General features: G+C 39.2%; 1 protein-coding gene across 4 annotated transcripts in view; it reads right to left on the bottom strand.

The window, feature by feature from the left end:
- Positions 1–27,053, bottom strand: part of cacna2d2a (calcium channel, voltage-dependent, alpha 2/delta subunit 2a) — a 269,412-nt gene that overhangs the window by 175,915 nt on the left and 66,444 nt on the right. For all 4 annotated transcript variants that reach the window (XM_047346803.1, XM_047346805.1, XM_047346804.1 and 1 more), the window contains exon 3: positions 24,596–24,712. In XM_047346803.1, coding sequence (XP_047202759.1) covers positions 24,596–24,712 — 117 coding nt within the window. The remainder of the gene's footprint in view (positions 1–24,595; positions 24,713–27,053) is intronic.

Below are 27,053 nucleotides of genomic sequence, written 5' to 3'. Positions count from 1 at the left end.
TTTCCTTTTTTTATTCATGCGTCCTGTCTTGGCATATTAGACATACCATGTAGGGTAGCTGGTTGGCTACATGTGCCAGGGCAGTTATGCTGTACAAAAAGGATAATTTAAGATGGAATCCTAACTGCGTGATTAACTTTATTAAATGAAGACTTAGCACCGAAGTAGGCAGACCACAATGCTGGAATAAGAACCTGTGTTTGTATGACCATCAACCATTTAAATTATTTGTATATAATGGTGTGGGAGGGTGCTCCTGATTTCCCATCACCTTTTTTACTTACTTCAACATTAAAATATCAATTTAGAAGCAATGAAGTTGGAACTAGTTTAAGTCCAAAACATTTGTTACCTCGATTTTTCAGTTTTTCTTTACCGCTGAGATTTACCAAACTATTGTTGCATCTGTACACACGCTCTTAATTCTTTTGCAGATTTCTTACAGGATAAAAGAGCAGAGCGATCAAAAATAAAAAGCATCTACCATATTAAATAACAAAGTCTGTTTACACTACACAGACCTAATGGCATTAAGCAGTAGTTAGGAGGCCTTTTATTTTGAAGCAACATAAATCTGCTGTGTTTTCATGAGTGTTTGGTGTTTTTTAAGAGTGAAAAACTGTGAAAATGGCCTTTGTTCTTCCAATCAATTGTCTGACAAAAACCAGAATCTCCTTGTCAGAAGACAACCCCATTATTTGTCCTTTCTATTCCACAAGGAAGAAAATATGGACTCATTCAAGCTCAACTCGGCTGGAATTACAGAACAGCTTTCCAGGATCCCAGGCACACTGGATTACAGGCCAGCCTTCAGCAAAAGGAAATATTTTCCTAAATATTTTCTAAAATATTATATATTTTAGGAAATATTTTTTTCTTATAAACAAGTTATAAACTGCTCACTAGCATCAAATTTACTAAACACAAGAAAGCCTTAAAGATACTAGAAATTCACTAGATACAAAATACAATTTTACACCAAAATAAAACCCTGTACAGAAAGTAAAAAAATAATAGTTTACAATAATCTTATTTAAAGGTGTACAAAAAGTTTTGTTTCCACATCTTTGTAATTTATATCAACAAGAGTGTGCATTCTGACGTCCTATAAGAAAAGCTTTCTTCTGTTTGGTTTCTCGGTTAATGCTGCTGTCGAAAAAAAGGCCACTGGAAGATTCCATATTGTCTTATTATATCTTTTAAAAAAACTATCCAACAAGGTAGTACTTTAACACTGTGCTTTACCATCTTTTTAGCACAATGTCCATTTTCTATTTGAGAGCTCAGGCATTTTTCAAAAATGTCTCTCCTAAAATGTCTCTTTTCAATTGTGCCCTCTAGAAGAGAAAACAACGAGCAGACTGGAGCACTGCCTTACAGGGAGGAAAAAAAGGTTGCTTTTTAGCACAGCAATTCTCAATTCAAGTGTCTGTGTCCTTTTCTCTCCCTGCTTTGCAGATACAAAATCACAAATGGGAGACTAAAAATATATGTTTCATGCCACTTGGAGAGACAGCTGCATAAAAGCACAAAGCAGTCATTTCTATTCATTTGTCTCTCGCTGACAAGGAAATGAAGGAGTGAAGCAGATGCTATGGTTACATGAACAAGTTGCTTAAACTGCTTAAACAGTAAAGGTCTTTTTTTCACTTTTGTTTCAAGTAGAAGTATGATAATTAATTTATTGCTTTTAACACTCCTCCACCTCCCAGCTAAAACCAATTTTTATGTATTTATAAATCCTTTAAATATGTAATGATTAAAAAATCAGGGGAAAGAGTTCAGTGAACTGGGCACATATGTGGCTCCGGATCAGTTTAACTGAAGTTGCTTTCAATGGCTTTTTTTTTACAGTTTCTTCTATAGTTCTGCATATGGAACCATTTCCCCTGCTTGTAGCAAGCAGCAGAACCCGACTCTTAAATAAGTTTCCTATGTTGTTCAGTTTTTCCAGCATCTTATAAGATAGATTTAGCTATGTGTAGTGGGAACCAGCAATATATAGCAAAGACAGCTGGCCAGAACCATAGATGATCAAACGTTTTGAGTTCATAGGAACAATAGGAGCACTACTGGAGAGATTTACCCTCACTGGCTACTTTATGAGTACAAATGATGAATCAATGCATTTTGGCAGCTAGACGTGGTGAAGATGACCCGTTGAAGCTCAAACTTAGCATTCATGATGGGAAATTAAAGTGACTACGAACCTGGTTGTTAGTCCCAGGACTGGTCGGAGTACTTCCGAGGCTGCTTGAACTACTGGGATTTTACACAACCATGTCTAAAGTTTACAGAGAATGGACAAAAAACATAATATCCAGTAAGCAGCAGTTGTGTGGATAAAAATGCCTTGTTGATATCAGAAGTCAGAGAAGAACGGACAGACTGCTTCAAGATGTTCAAACAATCACTCACTACAACAGAGATGTACAGATTAACGTCGAACCTTAAAGAAGATGAGCTACATCAGGTTCACCAAAATATTTCCCATTTAGGTGAACTTCTGTGAACTTTATTTATGGATAGTGTAGAAAATATATACAGGTCCTTCTCAAAATATTAGCATATTGTGATAAAGTTCATTATTTTCCATAATGTAATGATGAAAATTTAACATTCATATATTTTAGATTCATTGCACACTAACTGAAATATTTCAGGTCTTTTATTGTCTTAATACGGATGATTGTGGCATACAGCTCATGAAAACCCCAAATTCCTATCTCACAAAATTAGCATATTTCATCCGACCAATAAAAGAAAAGTGTTTTTAATACAAAAAACGTCAACCTTCATATAATCATGTACAGTTATGCACTCAATACTTGGTCGGGAATCCTTTTGCAGAAATGACTGCTTCAATGCGGCGTGACATGGAGGCAATCAGCCTGTGGCACTGCTGAGGTCTTATGGAGGCCCAGGATGCTTCGATAGCGGCCTTTAGCTCATCCAGAGTGTTGGGTCTTGAGTCTCTCAACGTTCTCTTCACAATATCCCACAGATTCTCTATGGGGTTCAGGTCAGGAGAGTTGGCAGGCCAATTGAGCACAGTGATACCATGGTCAGTAAACCATTTACCAGTGGTTTTGGCACTGTGAGCAGGTGCCAGGTCGTGCTGAAAAATGAAATCTTCATCTCCATAAAGCTTTTCAGCAGATGGAAGCATGAAGTGCTCCAAAATCTCCTGATAGCTAGCTGCATTGACCCTGCCCTTGATAAAACACAGTGGACCAACACCAGCAGCTGACACGGCACCCAGACCATCACTGACTGTGGGTACTTGACACTGGACTTCTGGCATTTTTGCATTTCCTTCTCCCCAGTCTTCCTCCAGACTCTGGCACCTTGATTTCTGAATGACATGCAGAATTTGCTTTCATCTGAAAAAAGTACTTTGGACCACTGAGCAACAGTCCAGTGCTGTGGTACAGTGTAAAAAAGACACTGTACAAAGCAACTGGGAGGTTGGACATCCACTGACATAATTTTTATTTTATTTTGTTTTATTTTGTTTTTTGAAACAATTGTTCTCAGCAGAATTTGTTTTCCCCTCCAAAAAAACCAAAAATGCTGCTCCAAGGTGGAAGAACTTATATTTTTTTAATGAAAGAGGAACAAGAAGGCTCTTGCCCAGATATACTTGCCATGTTACTACAGTTTTAAACTTTCAGTTTCAGATTAATATTAATTTACTATTTTATATATTTTTGGCGGTTTGATTTATGGCTTATGTTTGCTTGCATGACGTATAATGTCTACACCAATACATATTCTTACAGTTTACACTTTTCTTCACAGAGAATGGCTTGTATTGATGGTTTTTTTTTTTTTACATAAAATCCTTTTCAAAGTAATATTTAAATAGGAGCAAGGAAATCAGTATTCAGATTGTGTAGAAGATACAATAAAAACAAACTGTTTATGCAATGGATATGTGAAGGAAGGTGACTGAGACTGCATTATGGAGCAGATTAAGCTGTGACATTTTGCCAAGGTACACTGGGTGCGGTATTGTGACCTTTATCAGTGGGAATGATGGAAGGACCTGGAGTTAATGTAATCTACAGATAAAACAGGCTATATCTATCTGTGTTTACAGCAGGATGCAAAGACTTACATTTTTTTGTGTTTGACCTCACATTTTGTCTTTAAGTATGTGTGTCTTACGGCTGCTGAACCCATTCAAGTATTCACACAGAGCAGCAGCCTAGCATGTCCAAGGTTTTTGTGAATCTGACATCCACTTTGAAGGTTAAACGGGCAACGCTTCAGCAAATTCTCTCAAGGTTTGGAAGAAATTTGCCACCCATACTTTGGGTGAGGTAGATATTTTCATTCTTAAAGTGTGTGTGTTTGTGTGTATGTGTAAGAGCTTTGCTGCAGGTTGTAACAGATGGTTGCTAATGGGAGTTCATAGATCTGAATGACAGGGGCTAGACGATCAGGGATGAGATTAGGGGAAGAAATGTGTGATTAAATGCGTGGTATGTTTGTACGTGACAGTGTGCACAATCATGGTTAAGAGTTTGCCTTCCTTTGCACATATGAGAATAATCCGACAGCACTGGAAGAATAACGCCCAAGAATATTTTACCCAAACATATCTATAGATAGCATTTTAACCAAATATGGAGGATGTGGTGAGCATGCTAAGGTGATCATTTAGCACAAAGCAGTCCCACTCTGTTTATAGTTTATAACATGAATTGTTCAGTTTCCAGTCATGCTGTGTAAACTGCATTGCAACTTGATGCAAAAAAACAACATATTTGTGGAACACTTTTATAGTGTTGCATAATAAAATGGCAAGCAACTGTTTATGCTCAACCAAAACAAGGGTAGATTGCTTCTTCCTGGTTTGAAATAACCTATTGATCCAAATGTAGGAGTTCAGGTATTTTATGATCTTTTAAACGCCTCAGCAGTCTCATAGGGTCATAGGGGGATTGAGGCAGGGTCTGATATATACTAGTCTGCTGTGAGTTAAAGGCTAAAGGTACCAATTTACCAGTCAATCAACGTTCCAACACTCACCTTTGGTCATGAGCTTTAGCTAATATTCAAAAGAATTAGATCACAAAAATAAGCTATTACAATGAGCTTCCTCCACAGAGTGCCCATAATAACCCCCCTGATCTTATCCCACTATTTCAAAACGTCTGTACCAAGCTGATCGTTCCTTCATCATTTTGGACCTTTGCACTTTGGATCCTTTTATACCCAACTTTTTTCAAGTTAGAAATGGTACCTTCTAATGCAGGATGTTTCAGAACAACCATGCATCAATCCATATCCACCAGGGGGACGTTTCATGTTTTAATTAAATTACATTTGACATGTGAGCATTTCTATGACCATTTAGTTCCATTATCAATAAAAATGCTACTTTAAAACAAAAACAAAAAATAAACTGATACTCCTTGTATCACAAACATGAGTATGAAGTGGTTTGTTTACAGACATTAAATGGAAGTAGGAAGGCAGCAAATTCCAATTGGTTGTTATGAAATGGAGGTACAAATTGGTGAAGGGCGAAGTGACCCAGAGCCAACTCAGTGTACGTGGGAGGAAATACTGCTTAAGCTTTACTGCTTAAGCGTTACCTTTCTATGTATCATATGGTGTAGCATCTGCAATTTGATCTCCAGCTACGACAGGTAACCACTGATTTTGTTTCGGTTTTTATGTCTTGAAAGTTTTCACAGCATGAACTCTATAACACAATACATGTTTCCAGTGATATGGAACTGGCACAAGACCTACTCAAACCTCACAGCATCAACAACGACATTAACTAATCTCATGCCATGCTATGCTATGCAGACACTCTGTCTGCACTAATGAAGATCCACTCACCTTGCTGTGCCAAATGCTTTGATTTGCTCCATCTGACAGCAGCCAGACCTACGTTCTAATTATTTCTGCTCATAATTTTTTGACCGCTTATGAGCATGCATGGACTGTGTACAGAAGATTGAATTTCCATGGGGCAATCTATAATGGAAAAAATTTAAGATGATGTTGATGTCACAGTGAAAACAGCATACTCCACCTGATGTAGAACACAGATTTTATACTCTTCACCCTAATACAAACGTATAAAAAAGGCTGTGCATTATAAGCAATGTGCATATCTTGTAGATGTGAGAGAACAAAATTGGCTTCATTTCTTCACATTTAGGCCTACACAAAAAATTGTTTTTAGATACCCCCACACACTTAGCAATAATAGAAACAGTGTGACCATAGCCGTAGGGGTAGGATGAGAAATGCAGCACATTCAAGAGGAACTCATCTGCATCAAAAGACACCAGTTGAGGTGTTTAAGGCATCTGGGTTGCTTGCCATTAGGGAGGTGTTTCATACATGCCCAGTGAGAGGAGGCCTTGAGGCAGACTGAGGACTCACTGCAGAGATTATATCTTAAAAATGGCTTGGGAAAATTTTCATCTGGATGAACTGGATAATGTGTCTGGGGAGAGTGAGGCCTGGGAATCTGCATTGTTGGATAAGTGGATGAATGTAAAACATTTAATCAAAATTGAATGAACTGGTCAGTATCTGATATCTTTTAATAACATAGTTACTGAAACATTCTCGAAACATCAAAATAAAAGTCATATGTCAAGCAACAGTTTAGCCAATTCAGTTTAAAGTTTGCACCTCTATTGTTACTCAGGCAAAGCTTGGCCTACTTCTCTTTTCTTCCCTGATGGGACCTGAGAGTTATAACTGCCTCTGAAAGGTCTACAGAAAATGGAAAATCAAATTACTTTGTTAAAGTTTTCTATTTCGTTTCTTCACTTTCTTGAGGTGATAATGGTGGGAGGGCTGGGGGTTGTAGGATGCAGCCATATTCTTTTCCTGGCAGCACTTACAAAATGTTCCAATGTATGTAAAAGTTCTGACTGAAGACCTGGTTCATTAGTTATTCAAACCATCTGACCTCCACACAGCACTGCTCAGACAGAGTCATTATAAAGCCCGTGTAATTCATTAGGCTCCCTAAATGAACACAAACCATACCAAGGAGTACTGGCAATTTCCAGGTGACATGCTGTGCCTTGGGGAGAGCAAGAGAAAGTGTGTGGGTCAAGTTTAAATGTTACAATGGGGGTAGCGAATTAGTGTAATGTAGGTACTTCGACCCCAAAATGTTTTAACGGTCACACACTGTAAATAAAGTAAGTTATTATGTTAGAAATACATTTTTAAGTATGTAAATATTGTGATATAAAAAAAAGTCATCTGATCGCTGTCCAGATTACTAATCCTAAACTGGCTGCATGAGTTCATTCTTACCGTCCTACACTGTGTATGTGTTGTCCAAAACTGTATCCCTGCAGGGGCAGAAAACCAGACACCAAAATGCATGCAGGATTTTTCTCAATAATTAAAATGAGTAACAGAGTATATATATCAATACACAGTCACAAATAGCCACCCTAGGTTTACAATCTAGTCACAAAGGAACAAGTGTATCTGCCCAGCAAAACAGTCAAAGAAAGTGTGTCGTAAACTCCATGTTGGATTTACCAATGTTGGGGTCACTGGAGAATGTGAGGTGAGGGGAATGTGTTAATCAAACAGATCTTTGCCGTTCTGTGGCAGGAATGGAAAGGTACCTTAAACAGACTCAAAAATATATCATACTAAGCTTATTAGGTGAAAGAAAAGAAAATATATGTATATTCTACCCAGTGATGGTTGGGGTTTCAAGCTTCTAACACTATCTTTCCTGGCCATGTATTGAAAGTACTATGGTTATTTTTTACACCAATGTCATATAAAGCAGAGTTTAATTTTATTAAACCCAATTCTCTTGTACACTCAACCACCAAAAATCCATCAGGTTCCAGTGACACCTTGGACTTGTTTTAAAAGCTTCATATCGGTCTGCTAGCAGGATTCTGAGTTTTCAAAATGGAGAGCTCTCCAAAGACTGAAGGCTAAATTTAGATGCAATAAATTGGTTATTTGTGCCGGATGTCTGTTGAATTAAAGCCAGGCATCACTAAGGCGCCTGAGATCTCCCAAGGATGACAAGCTCAAGACATCAAGCACACACACCAAGGAAGTAGTTATATTCCCAGGGTTACATCAGTCAAAGTGAGTTTATTTTTATTTTTTATGTTATTCCTTTCTCAGCTAAAAAGTAAAAATACAATATGAGGTATAATTAAATAGGTACAATAAAGAATAACCAACTGAAAATGAAAGATGCAATTCCTGTCAGAAATGTGCATTGAAATCAATTTCATTTGGAGTTTTTAATTTTTTTACTTAAACAGTTTTCTTTTTGTGTGACACAATAACAACATACAATGTAATTAATTTTTGAAAACAAGAATTGTGTGCACATGTTTGAATTTATTATCAATTCCCTGTAATCCAAAAAGGGATGAAATTATAAACACATACTCAAATAAATACAAACTATATGCTTTTGGCGGCTTTCAGCACACTTCTAGCATAGTTTTGGCTGAATAGTTGACCACTTCTTGGTAAAATTACTCAAGTTAATTTAAACTAGTTGGTTTCCAGGTACAAACCTGGCTTTAACCCCTTACTCCCTGAATCTATGAACATTTATATAAGGTATATATTTAAGCAGATTCTAAAGAGGTTAATTTGAATATAGCACATGCAAAAGATATACTGTACATTCAGATTTTTATTATGAAAATTATTCAAATAAGACATAATTGGGCATAACTTTGACCACTAGATGATGGTAACGGCTTTCAGTACTATCTTTAATACACTACGTCATCAATAGTAGTAGGTCACCACTCCAAATCATTGAATTTAAGTGCTCCAATCACTTCCATGTGTATAAACTTCAGCATCTGGTCTTGAACACTGCTTCTACAAACATTTGTGAAAGAATGGGTCACTCTCAGAACCTCAGTGAATTCCAGCATGGTACCAGGAACGGATGCCACTTGTGCAATAAGTCCACAGTCAATTTTTAGTGGTATTATAACAAATGGAAGCAATTGAAAATAGCAACTCAGCTACGAAGTGGCTGGTCAAAAAGCAGATGTTGAGGCAAAAATGTGCAGAGATCACAACTTTCTGAGTCAGTAGCCGACCTTCAAACTCCATTTATCCTTCAGATTAGCTCAAGATGAGAGCTGTATCCAAGCCTTACAGCAACACATGCAGTGCAAAGCGTCAGATGCAGCACTGCATGTGTGCAGCGATATGACTACACTTCTTTTGAGATTCTCGACGGCAACGTCTTCTCCTAGAGATGGGAAGGTGCTAGTCAATAACTAACAAAACAAAAAGCAACTAAACTATTGCAAAAGCAAATGAGTTTAGGGGTGTTACAAAAATACATTTTAATATGCTCTGTGTTGTTACAGAATGGTATCCAGATCAAGGTCAGGCAAAAAAAACAATCCTCACCCAGAACTTGTTACACTTACTTTACTCTCTTGACATATTGCTCCTTTTTTGTGTAAATTTAAGTGGACATTTCTGCTGTAATTTGTATGTAATGGAAACATGTCGGTATACTGTAGTGCAAATATAGAGTTCATACTTCCAAATGTTCTCACTCATACTCCTTTCAGCATGCATGTTGGCAACGCACACACTGGCAGTCAGTGTCTTTGTGAATTATTAATGACTGTAACGTAATGACGGATGACTTTGGAGTGGCCTGACCCTCCCCATCTCTGGCCCGGCTGTGTCATCTTGGTTTCCATGGTCAGGAAGAGACAGAGGCCCACATGCAGCCTGAATGATTAATACTGTCAAGCACACTTTTGCTGTCCCTGCACAGTGTCCAGTCAAGGCTCTCCAGCCATCTCCAACAATCACTATCAGCATGACTGCATTCATGGCACATTTCTGTCTGGCTTAAAGGAGCATTCTCTGCTCACTATTCCAAATCCTCTTTTGTTGATTAGGTCCTAAGTGTCATAGTTATTCTAAGATTTGAAAAAAAGCTGAATATGATCAATGCAGGTTTGTGTTTAGTAGTGAAGAGAAAGAGAAATTATTTTTCTGCGGTATCTCATACATTAATAAATATTCAACATAGGTCTTTTTTTTTCATTTTCTAAACAATTATGGAAATTTTGACCAATGAGAGCTTTGTGATGATCACTCCAAAACGCTGACTTTGTTGTCTTTAATCCACTTTGCAACTAATTTGGTTTAATATTTCCACATAATTTTCTTTAATCATGATGCCATCTAATGTGTGAAGTTCCTCCTGCAGCAAAACAACCACACAACATGCTGCTGCCACCCCTCTACTTATCAGTTAGGATGGAGTTCTCAGGCTTGCGATATTTCTCATTTTTCCTACAAATGAAAGGATGGTCATTATGGACAAAGACTTCAATGTTTTTTCCATCACACCACATTACTTCAAACTCTAAGGTCTTTCTGCATTTGCTAACATAATTATGTCCTTTTTGTCAGTTTTAGAGTAATGGCTTCCTCCTCTCTGAGTGGCCTTTCAGACCATGTCAATATAGGACTTGTTTTACTGTAGATAATGACCCTCTCTTACAAGCTTCAGTCAGCATAGTTAAAAGGTCTTTTGCTTTTGTTCTTGGGTTGATACTTATATCTAACTCAAAAACACATTCATCTCTCGGATACAGAACCTGTCTCTTTTCTGAATGGCATGATAGCTGGACATTCCTATGCTGTTTGTAGTTGCATATCATTTGAACAGATGAACATGGCACCTTCATGTATTTGGAAATTGTATACAAAGATGAACCTCACTTGTGGACGTCCTCAATTGTTCTTCTGACATCTTGACTGATTTTGTATGATATTCCCATGATGTCACACAAGAAAGCAGTATGTTTGAGTTGTGCCTTAAAATGTATCAAGACATGTGTCTCCAGTAAACTCAGATTTTGTGAATTAAACTCAGAAGTGAATTAAAATCAGAAGCCGTGACGTCAAGATTTGGCCTTCCCCAAATTGTTTAAATGCACCGTAACCTCAGTGTATGTAAACTTCTGAATTAAAAAAAGTACAAAAGATAATAAACTCTAATTATTCTGGCGGTTCGCCTCTAAAAGAGGAAAAGTTTAGATTTGATTTAATGGCAGTACAAAAAATTATTGTGTCTTTTTACAGTGTATTTAAACATCTGGTTTCAACTGTATATTTGAGCTTTTAGCACCCCAGATCTCACTCCACTATATTATGATTGTTTTTTTGCTGCAGTTTCTTCCTGTCTCCTTTTTGTCCTTTTTTTTCTTATGTGTGTCTGTCAGGATGTGTTATCCTTGTTTGTCTATTTCTCTCCATTCCTGCTGGTCTGGCTTCTTGATTGCTGGCAGTCCACTAGGCACTGCTGATCCCCATCAACTCATCACCACGCAGTTTATCTTCCCTGGGATTCTTTCAACTCTTCAACAGATTTTTGTATTTGGCATTTGGATCATCTGCCACTTGCCTTCCTAGTCTATTTCTGTTGTCCCTCTTATCTCCTGATAAAGAGCTGACGCAACTCAAAGAAACAAGCATGCTGACTTAGGAGCAATCCAGGGATATTGAGGCAAGAACAAATGCTATATTAGAGTTAATCCAATCATGTTTCATGTCGTATTTGACAAAAAGATCAGGCACTTCAGGCTTAAAAGTAAAGGTGAAATCATATCTGCCACTCGGCTTCAGCACTATGGATGCTGATCATTTCAACTCTTCACGATTTAGTAGCTGACTTGTTGGGGTATGACAGTGTCTGTCTAGTGGGACCTTTTATGCCTCAGTTCATACCCTCCAGGGAGACATTAGACATTAGCTGCTTTGAAAACATACTGATATGCCATAGAGTAAATACATGGGTACAAGATGGTTTGTTTACATGTGCAAAATGGAAGAATGAGGGACACATAATGAGTAGGAAATGACAATGGGAGAAAGTGACCCACAGCTGACATAATTGTCCTGTTTACTAGGGTTTGTCAGGACTTCCCACAGTTCGTATTTCAGGGACAACAGGAACACAGAAATTCAGTAGACATTTAGAGAATCATCACATTATCACTTCCTATGAGGCTGTAGGAGAAAAGAGTATCCTTGAGTGAAAATATCTGGTTCAACTGACCCAACAATAATATGAATTCAGGTGAGAGTGTTTGCAAGATCCAATAAATGTTGTAGTCTTTAAAGGCCAAAGTAATTTTACTGAAGATCCTTGTCCAACAAAGTAATATTATCTCATCAGCCATAAAAACTCTTTGCCCTTGATGGTTGTAGGTGATTTAGCTGCAGAAACCATCTACTTTGACTTAAATGTTGCTGACACTGCTTGTAGACCATCTGAGCAACAAGAGTCTCGAATAACAGTCAGTGTGCAATAGACAATCAGCCTGTTGCTCAAATTACTAACATCACTAAGCTTGTCAAGCTCATGCTGTCTGATACCCATAAGGTATCCACTCCAGTCTCATTGACCCTGAGTCTTCACCAGCTCTTGAACACCCACAGTTCAAAGATCACAAACCTGAAGTGGACTGTGAGACAGGCAAGATACTTTGATGGAGTCTTGAATTCAGTCATTCCATCTGTTTAAAATCCAGAGTTCCTCTAGCAGAGGAGAGAAGGGGTTTTTGGAATACAACAGAAATATCAAGTACAATACTCTGTTTTTTCTCCCACAGTAAATGACAATATGACTATAGATCTGCAGCAACAAGTCTTATTAAATCCTTGCCCTCGATAACTAATTTCTACCTTAAAAACAGATGTTAAGAAAATACCATATCTGCTTGGAAAATACCACATCTACTTGAATATGCCATTTTCCCCAATCTCAATCAAAGGTATTCTGACCACCTGGTTTGCTTTAGGTAGGGGGACAGGGAAAGGCAGCCTTTAAACTTTGGACTTTTAGGACACAATGAGTTGGTCTTCCCAACTGTTTTTCAGGCCATGATGAACGATAATCCTAGAGCATTATTCAGGTTTGTCTACCTCTATGACATTTCAGTTCTCCAGCTGAGAAATGTCATTGAAAATCAAGTGGATCACATTCGCCAAACTGTATGTGCCTGTTTGAGAGAAACAGATTGTTCAGAATTCTAAAATGTAAGTTTACAAATTGTCAGTCATTTTATGTCATTTTTTTGTCTTTTTTAAAGGCAATCGTTTTTTAAAGAAAACCAATCCTTAATGCAGCACACATTATCTTCTGTGAGAATTGCTAAAACTCCTCCACTGTGTTTAGGAGTTGCTACATTCTACTGCTGCTTTATCTCTGACTTTAACCAGAAAGCAGCACCATTTACTCACCTAATCTTCCCTTAAAGCCCTGCCTTGTCTGAAGCCCTGAGGCAGAACAGGCTTTTAACCAGAAATATGTATGCGTAAATTTAACTTGTGGCCTAAGATATGGTAGATTCAGATCTCCAGTTACAATGCAGCGTGCCATCTGAGTGAATCATATCTAATAATATGGGTCAGCCCTAGTTTTTCCAGAGCACAGCATGCACATTTGTTAGAGTAAAAAGGGTCGGTGATTTTCCTTGTAGTATGTATGTGTAGTGCTTCTGGCTCTTCCCTTTCTGCTGTTTTTTAGTGTATTCTTTTGCCAAAAACGTTACATTTAACGCTCAATTTCTTGATGACCTAGAGTTTAACTCTAAACCAATAACCAGTACAGCTGAGAACCCAAGTGTTCAAGTTTTGAAGTTAGAAGCATCTGTAAAACTAGATCATACCAACCTCTGTTTTCCTTTGTGTTTTATCAGTCGTCTTGGTGAAATCCTGGTGTAGCTTTATCAATGTTAGCTTAGCTTTGCATCTGTGGACATGTCACTTTATGAAGCTCATGGCTTTTCTCTCTGATGCTAGAAAGCCCTAAAACTGCTTCACAGGCAACAGCATCAATGCTGCCTAGTTTTGACAGTACACAGGATGTTGGTTGTAAAGCACCCAGCTGATCTCAAACCCCCGTGGGAGTCATATGACACATCACAGGCAAGAGCAAAGAGTAGACGAGGGCTAGTCAGTGGGATGCGTGCTGTGTTGTATTACACCTCTTTTGCTTTATGCGCATGGCAGATTAAGCTAGTTTGGGTTAAAAGGTGTCCCAAAGTGATACTTTTGCACAATCAGTCATGACCCTGTTGCTCTGATAATGCCTACAAACATCCAAACAGATACAAAGAAAACACCAAGACAGAATACTAGAATTATGATTAGAAACCCTCAGGAACGTACAACTTTTTTAACATCATTCTGTACTTCAATGTCAAGAGTACCTGTACATTATTCCTTCTACAAAAAGGTAGTTGGCAAATATGAAAACTATTTTCTACATTGAAAGCTGTTTTAAAGAATCACAACCCAGAGTTTCAGTTTAATGTTTTACAATAAAAAAAAAGTATTTTATGACAAGTAATTTTAGAGATGCACAGAGTAATCAGCTGCTGACTGAAATCGGCTGATTTTCAGCTTGACTGGCACTGAGGTATGAAGCATCAATCCTGCCATAATTAAGAACATACATACAAAAATAAATAAATGTCTAAAAAATAATTACTGGGACAAAAAGTAGCTAGAAATATACATTACTACCATGAAATGCAACAAAATCATAAAAATAGAGATTTATTCAATAATTGATCAATTACTAAAATATAAATATATTTTTCTATTTTAAACCACTAATTTTATTTAAACCACTAACTTTGAAGTCATTTTTTTCCTCAACTCTGTATTTTCCATTTGTTTATTTAATCAAGTAAATGTTTTGCTGTTTCATTTTTACTAGCTTTTTTAAAGCGGGTCCCTAAACGTGAAGGGCTTTTAGTACTTCAGTAAACTCAAGTACTCTCTCAGTCAATTGGATACAGTAAACTACCACCAAATCCACAACACTCCTGAATTCTTTAACAACAACATGACAGAAGTTAGCCGCTGCTTGCAGCTCCTTTTCAGAACTAGACAGCCATAAAGAGACTCAGCAGCTACTTCCTAGAGGCTGGACCTCAGTCAATAGGAGGTAAGCTGCCCAAAGACCGCCCCCTCTGTCTCTGTCCCACCCACTTTGTTTTAACATTACCAGATGCATGTTGAGACTGAAAAGACAATGCAGCAACCAAGTAATGTAAAGAAGAAAGATGGAAGAAAAAGGGCTCAGGCAAATCCAGTGTGTAAGAAAATACAACAGGGTTATATTAGAAGGCAGAATATGTCAGTATTTAAACAATTAAAATGGCAGTAATAACATTTGAAAAATTATTTATTTTTGAGGGAAATAACATGTTCTGTATTTGGGGGATAATATATACGAAAATAAAAAAAGGGCTAAGAAAAATAAAACAGCAACAAATTCACTTGTATTAAATAAAGGAAAAATATAGAGCTCAAGAAAGAAGCAAGGTTTGAAAATTAGTGGTTTAAATAAAATTAGTAGATTAAAATATATTCATAATTATGGCAGGGTTGGTCCTCCATACAGATGTCAGACACTGAAAAATCCAGTCTTTTCCCCATTAGTGAGCACTACATGTCTAAATCTTAAAGGTCATGCTATCAACCCCCTTCTGTGTTGGAAGTTGTTACTAAGCGGAAAAAAACCTTGGGCTAGCTGTTTTCAGTATCAGTAAGGTTCTCAAAAATGATGTCAGAGGACGCCCAAAAATTGTTAGAAGCTATTACAAAGAAAACCTCTAGTTATGTAGCTCTTTCAGGTTGCTACAGCAGTGATTTTCCCTTTGGTGGGTGCTGGTCATTCTGTTTCATTCAATTCCTGTCTGCTGTGAAGTCCTGAAGGAGGAAATTGACCTACCGTTGATTAAAGAGGATAACAGGAAGGCTGCACGTATTTCAGCAAAATTATTTTTTATTCTTTTAATCTTTTAAACTGTATCCATGATGGAACGTGATGGGTTTGAGAATGTTGCCAGCTTTTTTGAAATCTTGGAGTTAAGGTAATAGTCTGCATTCTCTACATGGAGAGTGATCTTTACAGTTAGTTGTGCTAACCATGCTAATTATGCTAATATCAAATACTAAAGACAGTTTTTTTTACTTTTTGTATGAGAAAAAGCTATTCTCTGCTCCTTAAATAAATAATTTATAATAATGGCAGGAAGGGCGGAAAGAAATGAGTCAGTTTTACGAAAAACCAGAAATCTGCCCCGAACGTCTGATCTCTGAATCTTTTTGCACTAATTAAGAAGTTAATTGATTTTTGTAAGAGTAAACTCAGTTAAGGCTTGTGTTTTTTGCCTTAACTCAACACTTGATCTGTTTTTTGTTTGTGTCTATAACCTACAGGTGTATCTTTGGAGCCAGGTCTCAGCTAAATTTTATTATGGGGACATAATGACAATAAAGAATCTTGAATCTTTAGAATATTGTACATATATTGTTGATTAATTTCTCAAGGGTTGTATGTACAATAAATGAAATGAAAGGTCTTGCTGTCCATGATACAAGGCACATGACATTATTTAGAAGTAAGTGAATAGAGATAATCTAATTGAACTAATATCCTGTTCTGACTATAATTAAATGACTCTTGAAAAAGTTATTTAGAGATCAAAAGGTAGTATATTAAAAAGTTGGCAGCCAGTGCTTTAAATGTTTAATTGCAAAATTAAACTACTACAAGCTTATAGATGGATAACTCAAGCAAAAAGCAAATACATGTTGTGAAAAGGTAAGTGGTGATTACTGATTTTTCCTGTTTTGCTTTTTGCTTTACTTTCAGATTAACTAATTTTAGTATCAGACATTTATGGCTGATATTACATATATTAAATATCAGGAAAATATTCAATTATGAAACTACTGTTGAAGATTTCAATTAGGATATTGATTATGATTAACCCACATTTTCCTGACCTTTCTTATTTCAATTACACAATGAACTGTACCATCTTCGATACTGAAAATATACATCAGGTAAGAGCATTAGGGGCAGTTATAGTCCATCCAATTGGCCATATTTATGATTCACATGTAGAACATGAACCCTGACATCTGTAATATAACATCCTATTTAACATTACATCAAGGGTGGCACAAGCAGTCATTAGTTGAAGACCAGAGATTACTTAATTACATACAGCCAGGTTTGGATAGCTTTTTTTTCTGTAACAAATGAAACCATCATTTGAAAACTGCTTTTTGTATTTACTTAGGTTATATTTGATGTTAAAACTTGTCTGAAAATGTGAAACATTTAAGTGCGACAAAAACAGACAATTCTTCCAAATCTGCTCTGCCAATTTGAAATATCTGTTAAATGAAAACAGGAGGCCAGGTCTGACAAAAATCAAAGAGATTTTCCATTAAATGTCCAATGGCAACATGCAAGTGGCAGTTTATGCAGCATTTTAGTTTTGGCACCGAATGTGGAATCAGATCATTGTTTAAGAGGACTAAAGCCACAAGCAAGAAGGGAAGAGCGAACACGAACGCAGAGTGGGGGAGATTAAGACAAGGGAAGAAGAAGAAGAAATAGTGGCTAGGCTTTTGATGAGAAGTAAGTCAGATTATACGTTTCCATTTTAAGGATGAGGGGTACATCGAGTGCATTACACTCCGAATGATACCTTCTATATGGCTTTGTGTATCATTCTATTCATCACAAAAAATGTAGAGATTACAGCCTAAATATACAGCACCAAAGAAATGTGCATTAATTATCCACCCTTTAATATCTGCAACAAATTGTATTCTGATGACAGAACTGGAGAAAATATCCAAAGAAAATAAACTAAGAAAAAAAGCTTTTCTCCATTTGAATTGTTGTAAAAAGAGCTTTTAAATGAATAAAACGTACTGTTAATTTAAAAATGAAGGCTAAATCATATAAATCTGGAATGTTGAGAAACATTTCCAGCGCCGCTCTAAATCAGTACCTAGTGTCTACAGTCAATGTGTATTTCTTCATTAGTAGTATGAACATGGATTACAAAGAACCACCCGAAGCAGCAAATAAATAGGTTGCAGAAGAATAATTTCTTCCCTCTGTGCGTTCAAACACTTCCTATAAATATGCACAGACATACACACCTTTCCCTTTTTTAAATGTGTCGCAGAAAATTTTAGGGACTAAATAACCATTACAGGGCACAGAAACGGTCTGGAATATAAAACACTGTCGATACTGTGCCAAGGAGAGTGTGAGACCTTCTTATCTACAAACTGCATTAAGACATGGCTTTCACTTTTTCTGCCTGAATGAAAATTAAATCCAAATAAATATATTTGCCTGCAGTCCTATATATTCAGTTGGAGTACAAATAAAAGAAAAATGCAACCTGGTTCAATTAAATACCTTGACTTGTTGCATAATTGTATGCTTTCATTGGTGATTTTTTTTTTTTAAATTGGTCATTCCCTTGTGAAGTTTTTTTTACTGACTCTCTTCCCCTCTCCTTCCGTCCCGCCTGCTGCTCATTTTTAAATCTATGAATTTCTGAACATCAATTTCTTGATTTTTTTTTTTCCATGCCTCAGGGAGACATTCTCATTCCAGGTCTTCTCTTTTTTTCTCACCCCATTTCCTCTCTCCCCCCAAGTCTGAATCTCCCAGACAGGATGTAAGGTGACAGTGTGGAGGTAAAGGTGTGGAGGTTGGAGTGTTTGCATGTGACTGTGTGTATATTCAGGAAGGTGGAGGATGTGGAAACCTGTGAAAGAGGGGGAAAAGTTAGTCAAAAGATAAATGGGGGTATAGATGGTCACTGCCATTATAAATCCAATCCCAAACTTGGCCAAGGGAGACATGCAGGGATGCCTTCTTTCGCTTTAAGAATTCAAGAATTAAATACGCTTTTCACAGACTTATGCTCTTTGCTGTGAATATGTCTCATTTTATCCCACAAGACCTCATGCTCTTGAAAGATATACACTTCTACTCCATTATGAAGCTTTAAAACAATGGTAAAAAAAAAATAAAATACTGCTTTGGCTTAAGCGGTCATATTGAGCAAAAACAAAAGTAAGGAAAGTGGACAGATTTCTTTAACATAAATTGACCAAGGTTCCATTTGTTTGCAAGTCTCAGTATATACTTTTTATACTCATGCATCTAGATAGAATCACACAAATCAAAACAGAAAGCTCAGTGGGAAAGCAGTAGAGCTTTGGGACATAAATGCACTGAATGCAGAGTTCTTGCTGTGGGTGAAGCAAGGAGTTTTTGATTGTATGAAGTACTGTGTACACAATGCCTTGCTAAAATATTTAACTGTTTTAGCATTTTGTCATATAACAACCATAAGCGTTGATGTATTTGAATGGGATTTTATGCGATAGGCTATCATAAAAGTAATGCATATTTGTAAAGTAGAAGCTGGCAGTTTTCTGGCTGATGTCTCTACTAGCTTTGCACAGGGTAAAAGTTTTCTGAAAAAGTTCAAGCTCAGTCAGATTGGATGAAGAGCATCTCTGAACAGCAAATTTTCAAGGCTTGCCACAAATTTTCAAATTTGATTAAGGTCTGGACTTTGACTAGGCCATTGTTACACATAAATATGTTTTGATCTAAACCATTCTATTGTGGCTATGGCTGTATGTTTAGAGTTGTTGTCCTGCTGGAAGGTAAAACTCCACCTTAGTCTCATGTGTTTTGCAGCCTTTAACTCGGATTTGCTTTATGCGCATGGCAGATTAAGCTAGTTTGGGTTAAAATGTGTTTTATGTTCATCCATCTTCCAATCAACTCTGAGCAGCTTCCATGTCACTACTGAAGAATCATCCCCACAGTTTCACCCAAAGGAGGGTTTGTTCAGGGCAACATACATTCTTAGTTTTCCACAACATATAGAGTCTTGCATGTAGATCAAAAAGTTAAATTTCTCTCACATCTGACCATAGCACATTCTTCTACGGGTTTGCTGTGTCTCCTTAAATGGCTTGTAGCAAACTATAAACAGGACTACTTACAGCTCTTTTCTTGCATGACTAACGATGATTACTGATAACTGATTATAGCGAGAGATTCTCCCACATGTGCTGCGGATTTCTGTAGGTCCATCTGCATTTATAATGAGAATATATTACACACAGGTGGACACTATGAATTATGTGTCTTCTGAAAATAAGTATTGGCACAGGACCTTTTTTGGGAGTATCAAAGTCAAAGGGGCTAGGAATGCATGGCACACTTTTCTGATTTTTATGTGCAAAATGTTTGTCTTTACTACTTTGTGTTACTTTATCAGTAGAAATACTGATAAGACAAATTGTGAAAAAGTTGTTTGACTTGTTTTGGAAGGTACTGTACTTTGATTGATATATAGAATATGAAAAACAACTGCTTTCATCACCTGCCATTGTAGAGAAAAGGGACAAAATTTGTTTTAAGGTGACAGCTGAATTTGATTTTAAAATGCAGTTTTTCCCAATTAGAGTTCCTCCCTTTCTAAAATTAAAAATTGATTGTTTGTACTTTTCTCATTTCCCTTCATGTCACTCATCCTTCCTGCAACTCCATCCCCACCCTACCTTTTTTCTGAGCAGTGAGAGGTTTCCAACTGAGAGAGCGAAATAAATTTTTAACTAATTACAGGGCCTGCCTGAGCCTCACAGTGGCAATAATTATATACCAAAACACAAGACACTGATAACCTTTTCAGGCATCGCATCAACAGACTACATGCTTTGAATAATAAAAATAAAGGAAAAAACTCCAGCAGAATTACATTTTAAAGATAGTAATATTTTTCCTCTCAACTGCAAAGGAAAACATGCTAATATTTTCTGTTCGTAATATGCACAAACCTATTTAGACCAACAGTACAATCATTAAAATGGATAGATACCCTCGTACTCGTCGTCTTCCGCTTTATCCGGGACCGGGTCGCAGGGGCAGCAGACTCAGCAGAGATGCCCAGACGTCTCTCTCCCCAGACACCTCTTCTAGCTCCTCCGGGGGGAGCTCAAGGCGTTCCCAGGCCAGCCGAGAGACATAGTCCCTCCAGCGTGTCCTGGGTCGTCCCCTGGGCCTCCTCCCGGTGGGACGTGCCTGGAACACCTCCCGAGGAAGGCATCCAGGAGGCATCCGGTATAGATGCCCAAGCCACCTCAACTGGCTCCTCTCGATGTGGAGGAGCAGCAGCTCTACTCCGAGCCCCTCCCGGATGGCCGAGCTCCTCACCCTATCTCTAAGGGAGTGCCCGGCCACCCTACGGAGGAAGCTCATTTCTGCCGCTTGTATCCGGGATCTCGTTCTTTCGGTCATGACCCAAAGTTCATGGCCATAGGTGAGGGTAGGAACGTAGACCGACCGGTAAATCGAGAGCTTCGCTTTTCGGCTCAGCTCTCTCTTCACCACAACGGACCGGCACAGCGCCCCCATTACTGAGGCAGCCGCAACGATCCGTCTGTCGATCTCCCGCTCCATTCTTCCCTCACTCGTGAACAAGACCCCGAGATACTTAAACTCCTCCACTTGAGGCAGGAACTCCCCTCCAACCTGAAGAGGACAAGCCACCCTTTTCCGGTCGAGAACCATGGCCTCGGACTTGGAGGAGCTGATCTTCATCCCAGCCGCTTCCCACTCAGCTGCGAACCACCCCAGTGTATGCTGTAGGTCTTGGCCAGAGGGCGCCAGCAGGACCACGTCATCTGCAAAAAGAAGAGACGAAATCCTCTGGTCCCCAAACCAGACCCCCTCCGGCCCTTGGCTGCGCCTAGAAATCCTGTCCATAAAATTTATGAATAGGACCGGTGACAAAGGGCAGCCCTGCCGGAGTCCAACATGCACCGGGAACAGGTCCGACTTAGTGCTGGCAATGCGAACCAAACTCCTGCTCTGCTTGTACAGAGACCAGATGGCCCCTAGTAAAGGGCCACCGATTCCATACTCCTGGAGCACACCTCAACGGGCATCACGAGGGACACAGTCGAATGCTTTCTCCAGGTCCACAAAACACATGTGGACCGGTTGGGCAAACTCCCATGAACCCTCGAGTACCCTGTAGAGGGTATAGAGCTGGTCCAGTGTCCCACGGCCGGGACGAAAACCACACTGCTCCTCCTGAAGCCGGGGTTCGACTATCGGCTGGACTCTCCTCTCCAATACCCTGGCGTAGGCCTTACCAGGGAGGCTGAGGAGTGTGATCCGCCTGTAGTTGGAACACACCCTCCGGTCACCCTTCTTATGTAGGGGGACCACCACCCCAGTCTGCCAATCCAAAGGCACTGTCCCACGCAATGTTGAAGAGGCATGTCAACCACGATAGCCCAACAACATCCAAAGACTTGAGGTACTCAGGGCGGATCTCATCCAACCCCGAAGCCTTGCCACCGTGGAGCTTTTTAACCACCTCGGTGACTTCAGCCTGGGTGATGAAAGAGTCCAACCCCGAGTCCCCAGCCTCTGTTTCCACCAGGGAATGCGTGATGGCAGGATTGAGGATATCCTCGAAGTACTCCTTCCACCGGCCGATAATGTCCCCAGCCGCGGTCAGCAGCTCCCCACCTCCACTGTAAAAAGTGTTGGCAAAGCACTGCTTGCCCCTCCTGAGGCACCGGACGGTTTGCCAGAATCACTTCGGGGCCAACCGGTAGGCCTTCTCCATGGCCTCACCGAACTCTTTCTTCAGCTTGACAGCGTCCCTTACTGCCGGTGTCCACCACCGGGTTTGGGGATTGCCGCCGCGACAGGCACCGCAGACCTTACGGCCGCAGCTACGGGCAGCAGCATCAACAATACATGTGGAGAACATGGTCCACTCGGACTCTATGTCTCCAACATCCCTCGGAATGTGGTCAAAACTCTCCCAGAGATGGGAGTTGAATACATCCCTGGCCACGGGGTCCGCCAGACATTCCCAGCAGACCCTCACTATGCGCTTGTGCCTGCCAAGTCTGTCCGACTTTCTCCTCCTCCAGCGGATCCAACTCACCACCAGGTGGTGATCAGTGGACAGCTCAGCCCCTCTCTTCACACGAGTGTCCAAAACATGCGGCCGAAAGTCTGATGATACGACAAGAAAGTCGATCATTGACCTCCTGCCTAGGGTATCCTGGTGTCAAGTGCACTGATGGACACCCTTATGTTTGAACATGGTGTTCATTATGGACAATCCGTGACTAGCACAGAAGTCCAATAACAAAACACCGCTTGGATTCAGATCAGGGAGGCCATTCCTCCCAATCACGTCTCTCCAGGTGTCACTGTCGTTTCCCACGTGGGTGTTGAAGTCCCCCAGCAGAATAATGGAGTCCCCAGAAGGGGCACTATCCAGCACCCCCAACAGGGACGCCAAGAAGGCCCGATACTCCGCACTACCACTCGGCCCGTAGGCCGAAATGATAGTCAGAGACCTCTCTCCAACCCGAAGGCACAGGGATGCGACCCTCTCATCCACTGGGGTAAACCCCAACACGAGATGGCTGAGCTGGGGGGCAACAAGCAAACCCACCCCAGCCTGCCGCCTCTCCCCGTGGGCCACTACAGAGTAGAAGAGAATCCAGCCCCTCTCGAGGAGATTGGGTTCCAGAGCCCAGGCTGTGCGTGGAGGCGAGCCCGACTATTTCTAGTCAATATCTCTCGACCTCCCGCACCAGCTCAGGCTCCTTCCCCTCCAGCGAGGTGACATTCCACGTCCCTAGAGCCAGCCTAAGCATTTGGGGATCGGGCCACCAAGGTCTCCACCTTCGTCCGCTGCCCAATCCTCTTTGCACCGGTCCCTCACGGTTCCCCCTGCAGGTGGTGGGCCCACTGGGGGATGGTCTCGCGTCTCTCTTTCATGCTTGGCCCGGCCGGGTCCCGCGAGGAGCAACCCAGCCACCAGGCACTCTCCGACGAGTCCCGACCCCAGGCCTGGCTCCAGGGTGGAACCCCGGCTACGCCGTACCGGGCGACATCACGTGCCTCGATTCTGTAGTCGTCATGAGGGATTCTCGAACCGCTCTTTGTCTGACCCGTCACCTAGAGCCTGTTTGCCATGGGAGACCCTACCAGGGGCAATTAAGCCCCAGACAACATAGCCTCTAGGATCATTCGAGCACTCAAACCCCTCCACCACGTTAAGGTGGCGGTTCAAGGATAGATACCATTAGGTGAAAAAGCATCAGTCCTTTAAGTGGATTTATAAATCAAAAACAATTTCAAGCTGACACCAATCCATGCTGGGTAACACAACTTGAGGCAGAGCATTTCTTCTGATGTTAGAACTTAATACAAAATCACACACTGACGGCATTTTACTAGGTGGGAATTTATAATGCTGCAGATTTGCCATTTATCAGAGCATAATGCATAAAGATGATTTAAGACAGCAAATCAAATCTCTTGGGCTAAGCCAACCTCTTCAACAACCTCTAGTGTGTATTGTGTTTAGATCTTTTTTGTGTTTAAAGTAAAGCTACATACAGCTCCTGAAGTTATTTGAAACCAAAAAAAAAACTTGAGGTTAAATAGCCACACTTAAAAAGACCAGTTTAAATACAGTGGCTACAACTGCTTCTTATAGTGTTTGTTGTTTTCCATTTGTCTTTTCTTATTAGTCTTTACATTTTATTTATTTGTATGAAAAGCAACTGAATATTCAAAGAATCCATCATGCATGTAGGGATTGAGGCATAGCATGTGTTTGCAGACAGGTGACACAGTAAGTGAGGCTTCCCTTACCTCTAAGGCTTTACTCTTGCTGTTCAGCAGCTTGGAGATGTCCCTCGCCACTCTCTCCACCAGGTCCTTGGGGTTGTTTCTCTTGATTTCAAACTGGCTCTTCTTCTCATTATAAATCTGCAAACAGAGGGAAAACGGAGAGATCAAAGGTCGAGTAACCATATACATTAGCTTAATTAAAGAGATCACAGAGGGGCTGTCTGCTTATTTTCAAGGTAGCACAAAAGATGGTAAACATTTACTGTAGAGTAGCAAGTCTGCTGGCTGTCTTTATACACACAAGCCTCTGCTCTGTATAGGAATCAAATACAGAACAGAGCCTTAATGGCAAAGCACTTAGCTAGCCAGCTGCAGTCTGGCAGTCAGAATCAAATTAAATAAACGAACACTCTAGCAGATTCTCAATGCTGGGTGAACACCTTGTGTCTCTACAGTTTTAACTCTTAAAGAACAAATAAATGGAGAACAACATTTTAAACAGCTTGCTTAGAAAGTATTTGCTTTTTTTTTCTTGCCAGTTGTCACGTTACATTGACCATCATCCATCAAGATGCAGAGCGTCTACAACCTTTGAAGCCCCACAACCGCAAGTAGAAGGTGAAATTATAAAATGAAGCAGCGTATCTTCAATTTTTAGGACTGTTATGACTAAAATTCAAGACTTACATGAATTCAAGACTACACTATGAATAAAGTTAATTCAAGTTAACTTAAGAGTTTTAGAAATTATATATAACTTGACTTATTACAAGTTAAATATTACCATGTCAACTGAAGTTGATATATGCCAAATCTGGCATGCAGGGCCATTGCTTTTAAACCTAGGTTACCTAACTTTGACATCCTTTTACAATATTCAGTAAGTTTCACAATGGTTACTGTAGACAGGTTTAAGCCAACTATTAAAATCCCTGTTTTTAAAGGTAAACCTCATAAAATATACACTTTCTTTTGCACTAGTAGAAGATTATTGATTAGTTAAAATTCATTTTTAACCACACAAGTTAAAATTCAACTAAATTAAATAGAAATTCAATGAAAGAAGCAATAAATGAATGAATGCTCACATTTGTGTAACTAAATAATATTTTGGACCTATTATGGAAATTTGGGTGTATTTAAGTCCTAAAGTTAAGATTATTTTCATTCAAGACATTTTAGGAGGCAGAGGAGTGTTATATCCATAGGCATGTGGTTTGCTAAAAACAAGCTCAAAAGGTCCAAAATATAACTATAGTTGTTAAGTTTAAAATACAGCTACATTGAACACCGTTCTTTGGCTCAAAATATCAGTTTTACTTAGTGTATGGGTCTCTGTATTCAATGGACAATCAAAAACTTAGATTCTTTATTATTATGGCTATCCGATATACTTTTAATGGTAATTTCATTAAAAAGAGCAATACTAACCAAATTTTACCATGGTAATTCTTTAATTTCAGCGGGATGTGTTTTAGATATATGTTTACATTATGCTTTGTGGTTTGCAATAAATGCCAAACTTGGCTGTTAAAGAAACAAAAATACAATTACTTTTATGGTTGGACTAGTAATAATCAGATTTTGTAGATCGATGTATCAAAAACTCTTAACAGTAAGTAGACTCTTGATTCAATGAGGGAGGGGATGTTTGTAAAGAAGGAGCAGGAAGTGGTCGAATTGCAGCGGACAGAAGTAGGTAAAGGCTGACCCAGCAGCCTGAACTCCTCATGTGGTCTCCAACAGACCAAAACCAGGGGTATGACCACACATCCTGCTGCCTTAAGGCACCAAAACACCAACTTTCACACCATAAAACTACTTTATATTTGCTTTCCAGAATAAGCCAAGGAAAAGAGTGCCATATTTGTTAAATATCCTAATGACATGAATGACTTCTAGGTAAAATGCTGCAGTTGCAGGTTGTTTTTATGGTATCAAATGTGTCTGCTCATATTTAGGTAGTTACTGAACTGTTACTACAGGGACAATACAATACAGGATGCATCACCAGAAAAAGTATGATTTTATAAATATATATGCTGAGCATCTTTTAAATAAAAATGCGATCTAAAACTGTAATATGACACATGCATTCTTTAAAATGAACCTCCTAAATGAAATAATGTGTTATATATGTTTAATGGCGCTATACTTTTGGCCACTATCCGATTTATAGTTTAACATTTGTAAACTGGTCGAGTGTACACTAATAAAAAATACTATTATCCTCTGATCCAGAATCTTACAACACACCAAATATATATAATAAGGAAAGATAAGCAGACAATGATAAAACAGGTTGTTAACCTGTACCTAAGATAAAAAAATATCCCTCAGAGCACCACAGAGACGCCGGAGTTTGTCTCTATAAAAAACCATGAGGCCTGCATCAGCCTTTTTGGGCATGTGTCATTTCTGTTGTCTAATTACTTGTAGTGCAATTGCTCTAAAGGGTTAGGGTTTAGGTGGGTATGTG

This window comes from Girardinichthys multiradiatus, chromosome 20, assembly GCF_021462225.1.
Source record: "Girardinichthys multiradiatus isolate DD_20200921_A chromosome 20, DD_fGirMul_XY1, whole genome shotgun sequence".
NCBI classification, from domain to species: domain Eukaryota; kingdom Metazoa; phylum Chordata; class Actinopteri; order Cyprinodontiformes; family Goodeidae; genus Girardinichthys; species Girardinichthys multiradiatus.
The sequence above is the reverse complement of the archived record's forward strand: the minus strand, read 5'-3'. Positions and strand labels throughout refer to the sequence as shown.